General features: G+C 42.3%; 2 protein-coding genes across 2 annotated transcripts in view; both read left to right on the top strand.

Annotated features, from left to right (window-relative positions):
• The first annotated feature begins 1172 nt into the window (after positions 1-1172).
• On the top strand, positions 1173-10319 carry LOC141279155 (coiled-coil domain-containing protein 150-like). Its single transcript, XM_073807451.1, has 3 exons — positions 1173-1290; positions 8609-8772; positions 10115-10319. The coding sequence occupies exons 2-3, from the start codon at positions 8615-8617 to the stop codon at positions 10317-10319; spliced, it is 363 nt and encodes a 120-aa protein (XP_073663552.1). The 5' UTR covers positions 1173-1290; positions 8609-8614.
• CCDC150 (coiled-coil domain containing 150) overlaps positions 10211-10338 on the top strand; it is a 92565-nt gene continuing 92437 nt past the window's right edge. The window contains exon 1 of the mRNA XM_033859924.2: positions 10211-10334. The gene's annotated coding sequence lies outside the window, so the exon portion shown is untranslated. The remainder of the gene's footprint in view (positions 10335-10338) is intronic.

Genomic DNA, 10338 nt, shown 5'->3' with positions numbered 1-10338 from the left:
GGTAGACAGAGGAAAATAAATTAAAAACACTAAATTTAATCAATTTGGCTCCCTGACTGCTGTTTAATATGGAGAGTCAAGGAGAAGGTGAAAACTCTCATTACACTGAAGTGTGCAGATTATCTACCGAGTGCATACACATATCCCCCATCTTCATCCATAAATCAGAGGTCACTGCAAGAGAAAACCTACGAGTAATTGGCTCTTTGTATTGACGCTCTAAAATACTCTCCCACTTTTCATATTAAAAGATTTATTTGGCCCCTTCACCTGAATAACGTTTGCGGTGCTCATTTCTCCTTCACCGGATGGCCCTACAGTTTGATGAATATGCCTTACAGCTGTGGTTTGGGCATTCTCTCCATCTCACGTGAGTCTATCAGAATAAGAATTGCCAGATCAATTCAGCCAGCCACTCGCTAAGCAAAGGAGGACTCATCTCGGATCTGACTGCGTTCACTTGAGGGCTAAAGTTATTCTCAGCTGCAACCCCAGAGAGACGAGAAGAATACATTAATTGCCCTGGTGCTGGTAAAAGGTGTTCTGTCCAGCTACCTAAAGCAAAGCCGTGTTGCCTTTTCACTGTAGAAGACTTCCCGGTAAGGGCGAATTCCCGGTCTTACGGCAAAACTCAGAAACGACTGCAGTTTTATTCTCGGTGCTCTCTCTCGTTTCGCAGCTACTTACAGTCAAACGGAGAAATACCTACTCACCTGTAGACAAAGCAAGAAATAAATTATGCTGAAGAGACAAAAAATCAGGGAGCAGACATGTGTTTTACTCTCGGTCTGGCCATGATGAACGAGGATGAAGAGGGGCTTGTTTTTTTCTTCAATGAGAAGAATGTTTGAGCTCGGTATTTTTACCATTTTTTATGCTCATTAACAAAATCTTATTTTCCTGTCGTTCATAAGTTACTTGATATTTCCATCCTTCTAAAACTAAAAACATTTTCTTCTCTTGGACTCTGACCGGCTGCAGGGTATGTGTCAAATGACCCAAACGCTGCACGCTCACCGGCATGGGATGGGTAATTCCGCAAAGCGGACGCCGCAGGACCTCCGGGACGTGAGTGGGCTGAAACTACCTATCCCGGCGTGCCCCGCTCGCGAGCTCAATGGAGATCTCTAGTCGTCCGGGTCACGGGGCTGCGCGCTCAGTGCGCGCCTCCGGATAGCGGTCTGGGTCCCGCCCGGGGCGGAGGGCCCTCCAGGGCCGGGAAAACTGCGATTCCCGGCATGCCCTGCCACGGGTGCGCCTACGTACGGGAGCTACCGCGCCGGAGAGCGGGTAGGTTTAAAACGCTGTCTTAGTTCCGTAGAAACCAGCCCACCTGCTGCCGGACAGAGTCACAGGCGGACAGACGGACTGTGGGGTGAGGCTGCGGGACCCTGGGAGGTACGGAGTCCGCGGGGGCGGGTCGGCGGTTCAGATAAGGTCCCAGTCAGCTCTCCCTGCCGCCCTCTCCCCTAGCTGGCGGAGTTTACTCTTGCCCTCTGGACCTCAGGACCCTGAATTATGGCGCTTCTGCGCTGGATGCCGGTGAAAACCGTTTAGGAGCGAGGTTTGCATTGACTTGGCCCCAGCGGGGGAAGGATAGCCACCAGACAGGGCCGCGCATAAGCCCCAGTCCGACTTTTCTTTATTTATATGTTAGGTTGGCGTTATAGGTTCCTGGGAAAGCCGTTTCGTTTTCTGGTTTTGCCACCGGTTATCTTCCCTGGCCCACTCGTTAGAATGCAGGTGTCAGGAATTTACATTCGTTCATTGCTGTTTCCCCAGCTCCTACCAATTAGGCTGGAACAAAGTTAAATTTTTGTTGAACTGTACCGCTGTTTGCCACCCACAAATGTCCCATATACTGTCTGGGCTCTGAAGATAGAAAATGATTAAGAATCTGACCTTACTGAGGCGAAGCTCGGGTTAGTCTGGCTTGAATGCTCCACACTGATCTTGGAGCGCCCAGGACTAGGTCCTTGAATCTTTTCTGTTCTCTGTTATCCAGTCTCCGCGGCTTTAAAAGCCATGTATATATTGACAACTTAAGAATTTATATCCCTTATTTGGAGTCAGGGGAGAAAGGTCCACTGAGTACAAATGGAGTACAAGTTTCCCACATATTTTTAATAAGATGCAGATTCCCACCTAAAATTTTTTCGTGTAATTGTCGAAATGTCATAGTTTTGCTGTTATTTCCCCAAGGATATAAAATGCTTACATAACCTTACAGGGTATGTGTGCGCATTCAGCCATAAAAACAAGATGGAAAACAACACAAATTAAATTGCTTCATTTTCTCAGAAAAGAGAAAGTAAGTCTATATGTGTTTAGGTAAGAATTTGATTGGCATCATCACTCACACCCACCTGAACCTCATCTATACTGGAGCGTCTCAGGCTTCTGGAGAGAAAAAATACTCTCAAACAAAAAGGAATAAACTTGGCCCCCAGCCTCTGCGGGAGAGGAGGTTTATAGAAAATTCATCCTAAGGAGGGAGAGATCGAGGTGCCTGGGGCACTGACTGACGGTGGGCAGAGGATAAAGCTTTTGAGTGAAATACATGGTGTTGTCCTTGAAATATCCTCTTAGTCAATCACTGAGGTTCAGGTCATCAAAGAAGTGGATTCAAAAACTAAACAAGACAATCTACCCTTTGAGGATTTATTACAAACAGGTCTCAGGGTTAGTTGAAAATTCTTCCCTACCCCCTCTCCACGTGAGGAGAAAAACAATGTCAAGGTCAGGAGAGCCCTCAGAAACAAAAATGGAAACAATGGTGACCCAGTAGCAAGAGGAGGACAGCCTTAATATCCACCAGGAAGTCCCTGAGTACCTGCGAGCCTGTTAAAGGAAGAGTAAAGTAAGAACTTGGGATCCAGTGAATCCGTTGAGTTGAGGTTTAGAGTCAGGAGAGATTCTCATTTTCGCTGCAGTTGCTCATACTCCTGCCTCTCCTCCCTTATCCGGCATGTCCAAGCAAGGGTAACAGAAACACCATGCCTCCACACACAATCCGCAGGCCACCTGGAGGCCAGTGGCCGTAACTCTATGACTTCCATGCTCAGTAGACTTACAACTCTATATGTTATTAAGAAGTTACAGGGCTTCCCTGGTGGCGCAGTGGTTGAGAGTCCGCCTGCCGATGCAGGGAACACGGGTTCGTGCCCCGGTCCGGGAAGATCCCAAGTGCTGCGGAGCGGCTGGGCCCGTGAGCCATGGCCACTGGGCCTGCGCGTCCAGAGCCTGTGCTCCGCAAAGGGAGAGGCCACAACAGTGAGAGGCCCGCGTATCGCAAAAAAAAAAAAAAAAAAAAAAAGAATTTCAGACTTTCAATTCTATCTGTAACTTATGGGGATAGAAGCCATAACTCTTCTTACAAGAAGAAAACTTAGCTCTAATTGCTAATATTCCAGCAAAGAGACTATAGCTTGAACATATCTGTGCTTTGCTGTTTTTGAAAAGGAGTAAATATCATTGAATGCAGCCTTGAACCTAAGCCCTGATGCTTGATAGCAACGATAATAAAAATACTAAGATACAAGCTTTTTTTTTTTTTTTTTTTTTTTTTAGTACGTGGGCCTCTCACTGTTGTGGCCTCTCCCTTTGCGGAGCACAGGCTCCAGACGCGCAGGCTCAGCGGCCATGGCTCACGGGCCCAGCCGCTCCGCGGCATGTGGGATCCTCCCAGACCGGGGCACAAACCCGTGTCCCCTGCATTGGCAGGCGGACTCTCAACCACTGCGCCACCAGGGAAGCCCTAAGCTTTTATTTTTAAAAAAGTTAATTCATAATACTTTCATAAATATATCATTATCAAATTAATACAGTGCTGTCTCTATGTTTAGGGAAAGTATTTCCAGAGAGCTCAGGTTACCTCACTGAAAGCATGGCATGAATAAGACAAATGTCATAAGTAATATACTAGTAAAAGCCAGGTGGCTTTGAAAAGGCAACACTTGCTTCTGTAGACACAGGCTCCATTCTCATATCTGGCAATAGCTACAACTATATGCTGTTGGTTCCAAAGTAACAGGCCAGGAACTCAGTGTTGCTTACCACAACCACTGGAAAATAATTTGGTCAGTAATATTTTCTTCATTTACTCATATGTCCAATAAACATTTCCTGAATGCCTACCATGAGCCAGAAACTGTTTTGACACCAGGGAATGCAGCAATGATCGAAAGAGACAAACTCCCTGCCGTCCTGGAGCTTATATTCCAGTTGAGGAAATAAGTAAAATATATAGTTTGTTCACTGGTGATAAGTACAATGGAGAAAAAGTAGGAAAGAGGATGGGAGGGAGGCTGTGGTGCAGGCTTCCATTTTAAACAGAGTGGTCAAAGGAAACCTCACTGAGATGATATTTAAGCAAAGACCTGTGAAGGAGGTACAGGAGTGACATCTGGATGGGACAGAAAGGTCCAGAAAGAGTGAACAGAGAGTGCAAAGACCCTAAGTCAGAAGGCCTGATGGGTCCACAAACAGTAAGGAGGTCAGTTTGACTGGGAAGCACAAAGTGAAGGAGAGAATAGTGGGAGATAAGGTCAGAGAGTAATAACAGGACAGGTTGCTTAGAGCCTTAAATGCTATTGTAAAGGTCTGCCTTTACTTTCAGAGCTATTGGAAGGTTTAGAGTGGAGAAGTGTTGTGATCTACCTTAACTTTTAACTGGATCAGTCTGCCTAGATGGTAGCCAGGCAGAGATGGTAGAAAGACAACAGCAAAGTAGGAAGACCAGTTGTAAAGCTACTACGATAACCCAGGGGAGATGCTGCTGGCTAGCACCAGGGTACTAGCAACGGAACAGTAAGAAGTGGTCAGTCCAGACATATTTTAAAGATAGGTTTGGTTGATAGATTAGATGAGAAAGGATGCACTGGAAGCACGGTGTTGCCATTAACTGAGACAATGAAAGCCTATTAGGAAGAACAAGTTTCAGGGGGAAAGATCAAGAGTTGTTTTGGAAATGTTAAATTTAAAACAGGAAAGATGCCCAATACCTGACTGAACTTGCCCACCAAAAATGAACTTTTATATTTGTGTTAGTATTATGTGTCTGACTTGTGACATAAATTAATTAGACAGTCCTTTATATTATAACCAGCTCCCTGGGCCTAACAAGTTGCCACAGAAATTGCCCACCCCTCCCACCTCCAGCACCGCTTGTCATTTTCTTTACCTCCTCCTTCTTCCCATCTCTCTACCAACTATTATCTGGGACTACGATGTATTCCAGGACTGCTTTTGTTGCAAGCAACAGGAAAGCGTGACTAAACAAAAGTTTATATTTCTCACATAAGCAAAGTTTGGAGGTTACTAGTAAGTCAGGTTAATCTGAGCTTCTCTGGCCTTTTCCTTGTTTCTCAGATGCTGGTGATCCCAGACTCTTTGTTTACATTTAACAGTGAGGTACTGCATGGCTGACTTAAAGAGAGCGCTCAGAGCTCCGGGCATCATACAGGGGAAGGAAAGGACAGGTGCCATCATTTCTGTTCTTTTTATCAGGAAAAAAAAAAGTCTTCCCAGAAGCTTCTTGCAAACTTCTGCCTAAAGTCTCACTGGCCAGGATATGTCACATGGATGTGCCAGCTGTAAGGGAGGGTGGAGACATGAACTTTTCAACTTCTTTTGGCGGGAGGACAAAGGAGCCAACTGCCTGTCACAAACCCCATTAAACACCCTTTCTGTACTTTTTCTCCCAACCCCAGGCCTGGTTTATTTCTATGTTGGCAGTAGCCAGACAGCAGGTGACAGAAAATGGAATGGAGGGTAAACCCATCTGGTGTTTCTTCACTGTTACCTCTCTGTTTTCTTCCCACCCCACACTATTGGTGGTTCCCCCAACCCTAGCCCTGCTTTCATGGCAGTAGAACAGGCCCTAAGGTTTGTCTTTGAGGTTCTTCTTTCTTTTACCTGAGGGACACTATCCTGGCCCATGTGGTAACTTGAGCAGGAAACTCCAAACCTGGCTTTTTTCAGAAATGTAGGTGAACCTTACTTCATATCTTTGTGTATCCAGAGACTCTATTAATATCTGTGTCTACTTTTGTCATTCCCTTCAAGAATGAATTGAAAGCATGAAAAGCAGTTAATAGAAGAGAACTTCTTTACCCCCGTCCTTAAGCTGATTGTTAACAGAAAATCTAAAGAATTCAAAAAGGTTATGTGTGTCAGAAGTGCATTCTGTTTTATAGAGGAGCACAAAGGAGAGAAATCTTGGTCAGGAGCATAAAATAAGAATAAAAAGAAAATTTGTACCCTTTGACCTACATCATTCCGTTTCCCCTATCTTCCAGCCCCTGGCAACCACCATTCTATTCTCTGTTTCTGTGAAATCAGATTTTTTTGTTTGGTTGGTTTTTAGTGTCCATATATAAGTGATACCACACACTATTTTTTCTCTGTCCAGCTTATTTCACTTAGCATAATGCCCTCCAGGTTCATCCTGCAAATGGCAGAATTTCCTCTCATGTGGCTGAATAACATTCCATATATATATATATATATCACATCTTTATCTGTTCATCCACTGAAGGATGTTTAGGTTGTTTCCATCTCTTGGCTATTGTGAATAATGATGCAGTGAACATGGATATGTGGATATCTCAAGATACTGATTTTAGTTCCTTCAGGTATATACCCAGGAGTGGGGTTGCTGGATCATATGGTAGTTCAAGTTTTAATTTTTTGAGGAACCTCCATACTGTTTTCCATTATGGCTGTACCAGTTTACATTCCCACCAACAGTACATAAGGTTCCCTTTTCTCCGCATCCTTGCCAACGTTTGTTATCTCTTGTCTTTTTAAAACTAGCCATTCTAACAGGTGTGAGCTGCTATCTTGTGATTTCGATTTGCATTTCCCTGATGATTTGTGATGTTGAGCATCTTTTCATGTACCTGTTGGCCACCTGTATATTTTCTTTAGAAAAATGTCTATTCAGGCCCTCTGCCCATTTTTTAATTAGATTATTTCTTCCTTTGCTACTGAGTTGTATGAGTTCTTTATATATTTTGGATATTAATCCTTTATCAGATATATGGTTTGCAAATATTTTCTCCCATTCTGTAGGTTGCCTTTTCAAATAAGACATTCTGAGGATCAAATGTATAACATGGCGACTATAGTTAATAATATGGTATTGTATACTTGAAAGTTGCTGAGAATAGATCTTTAAGTATTCTTACCACAAAGAAAAAAAGTTACTTATGTTAACTGTGTGAGGTTGTTAATTATGTGGATGTGTTAATTATTTTGATCTTGGTAACCATTCTGCAAGGTATATGTATATAAAATCATCATGTTACACTTTAAATGTATACATTTATATTTGTCAACTATTCCTCAGTAAAGTATTTGTTTGTTTGTTTGGGGTTTGTTTTGTTTTGTTTTAAGTAAAAAGAGAGAAACAGGCCATATTCTGGGACCTGTGGGGGAAAAATAGAAGATGGTTAAAGAGCTGTCCTCAGTGGCTGTAACAGTGTTACATTGTCAAGAAGCTCAGCCTTTACGCTGGTGCCCCCTTAAATCCTGCCACCAGTTTTAAGACTTCTTTAATTCCTTCCCTGGGTCCTGGGGGCCACCTTCAGTGATTTGAACCTGAGGGAGTCCCCACTTCCATTGCCTGGGATACCTCAGGGAGGTATCTAATCACACAGCAAGTGGGAGAGGAAGGTGTATTACGAATATCCCAGGTGGGGCCTTTGTGAACACATTCCCACAGATACACTATTGCTAGTGATGCTTAAGGTTTATGGTTTGATTAGTACAGAAATGTTTGCACAGGATAGAGTTGCAGGAAAATGTCCTAAAAGTTTCCACCAATGATCTTGTCATTGAACTTTGGGCACATGATTCGTTTAAATGTTGGGACTGCTTATAAGCTGATTCTGCTTCTGTCACTAATACCTGAAAGAGTAGTCTCACTACTCCCATTTACTCTCATGTGGTCTTGCGGGAGGAGTCTGGAAATTTGATGTCAGTAGGTGTAAAAGAGTCTTTGCTATGAAGTTATGTTTGCAAGTTATTTTTAAAAGTCATTGCTTCAAGTTAGTTGGTAAATCTATTTTATGACAACTGCTTGGAGATCCAAGTACTGTAGAGTGTTATTTTGTTTTGTTTTCAGAAAGGTTGGATGGGAATGTGTTAAAATGAAAATGGCTGGCAATGAAAAGAGGTAATAACTCCTTCAGCCAAGTCATAGGTCCTAGTGTATGTCTAATAGTAGCAGACAGGGTAGACTAGATTGTGCTGCAGTAACAAACTCCCTAACAGTCTGCGGCTTGTAACAACATTAGTTTCTTGCTCACTCACACTGTATGTCATGGATGGGCCATGGCTCTGCTCATGTAATCTTTACTCTGGGATCTTGGCACATGGAGCAGGCCCTATCTGGGTTGTTGCTCATCGCATGGAGAAGGGAAAAGAGATGATGAATGACAAGTTGGCTCTTAAAGCTTCTACCCACATTTAATTGACCAAAGCAGGACACATGCCATTTCCAAGCTCAACAGGACAGGGATGTATAATCCTCCACAGGAATGGGCAGTGGCTATTTTGAACAATAATAGAACCAACTACACTAATATTGTGACTTTAATCTCAGGTGCATATGGAAACTACAATGTCCAGACCAGTCCTCTGTCCAGCCTGCATCAATGCTACAGCTTCTGAAACATTCATGGTACTTCAGCAAAGGATGAGAATAGTTGAGGAACAGACCAGTTCTCTGAGGAATGACCTAATAATGTTGGACTTTGGTGAAAAAAGGTAACAAATTAAAAAATTGTGTCACAATATCTTTGTAGGTTGAAGAATTTTGCCTCACTGGTTACTCATAAGGAGTCACAGTGTGGGTGGTTTGGCAGGTGAAATAGGTACTTAGAAAAGAATTGAGAAATAACATTAGAATATTAATTAGAAAATATTTGCAAGATAAAGAGTTGTCCTGCGGTAATGGAGCTACTACCACTATTCTAAACAGATTTTTAAAGTGTGTTAATTAGGTGCACAAACTTCGATATCCTATTCTCCCTCAATACTTGATTAAAAACAAATGTAATTTTTTATATAATTAGAAAAAAAAATTTGGTCCTTTTTTAAAAATAAGAATAGACTTTGATGTTAGTTAAGGTGAACATCTACAACTTGATTCATGCATTAATATGGTCTGTATTTTCTTTCTCCAGATTTATTGTAAATTAAAAGAGAGGTTATAAGTCTTACAAAAAATTCATAGTTTAGAATGAAGTACTCAAAAGAAGAACTGTGTTTTTCCTTTGTACTCCTGGAGAAGTTATTGCCATTAAAAGTTAGATTGTCAAAGGCCTTGAGGAATCTGGGTGCTTAAGTGGCCAATGCTGAATTTACTGGTGTGATTTTCTTTAAAATTACGTATGTATTTCCTGAATGTCTCTTATGAAGACCTAAAATTAGTATAGTTGGTATAGCACACATAGAATAAATAACTCTTCAGCAAAGATTAAATTTGTACCAGTGTTGAGTATGTTAGAACAAAATGGGAATGTTTATTATCACCTTGTTTAAAACTTTTCTAAAAAGGATGTGAAATACTGCCTCCACGCTAACTTTAATTCTTAGTTTACCATTATAGAATTAGCATTTAACATGTTTTATATATCACTTGCTTTTACATACAAAATAAGTTTACAAAAAATTCCAATTAAAATAACCATTAAAAAATCAGTGGTCTTGGGCTTCCCTGGTGGCACAGTGGTTGAGAGTCCGCCTGCTGATGCAGGGGACGTGGGTTCGTGCCCCGGTCCGGGAAGATCCCACGTGCCGTGGAGGGGCTGGGCCCGTGAGCCATGGCCGTTGAGCCTGCGCGTCTGGAGCCTGTGCTCCGCAACGGGAGAGGCCAAAACAGTGAGAGGCCCGCGTACCGCAAAAAAAAAAAAAAAATCAGTGGTCTTTACCCATCCCACATTGGTCTCATCCTCTTTACCTAATAGTGCTCTCTATGTTTAAATTTGCAGAGGCTATCAGATACTGGTTAACTAAAGAATATAGTTTTTATACTCAGTAGAAATGTTACATTGATTCGTTGGTTGGGATTACCCTATAATATTGTTATATTGGGATCTTTGTCCAGAGGCCACTTGCAAACTCCAAAATGTTTAGAGGAGCCTGTGAGCCAGAACATCATTAGCCCTATCCAGAATGAAATAATTTGTTCAGGAAAAACAGATATTTTATGGAAGAACTGTGAGTTTCTGGTAAATCGAATGTGCCGTCTGGAAAGCCTCATCCAGTCCTTGAAGATGAACATCTTCGTCTGCAAACTGAAAAAGATTTGAACCCACAGAAAACAGGTAT

This window comes from Tursiops truncatus, chromosome 7 (assembly GCF_011762595.2).
Source record: "Tursiops truncatus isolate mTurTru1 chromosome 7, mTurTru1.mat.Y, whole genome shotgun sequence".
NCBI classification, from domain to species: domain Eukaryota; kingdom Metazoa; phylum Chordata; class Mammalia; order Artiodactyla; family Delphinidae; genus Tursiops; species Tursiops truncatus.
The sequence above is the reverse complement of the archived record's forward strand: the minus strand, read 5'-3'. Positions and strand labels throughout refer to the sequence as shown.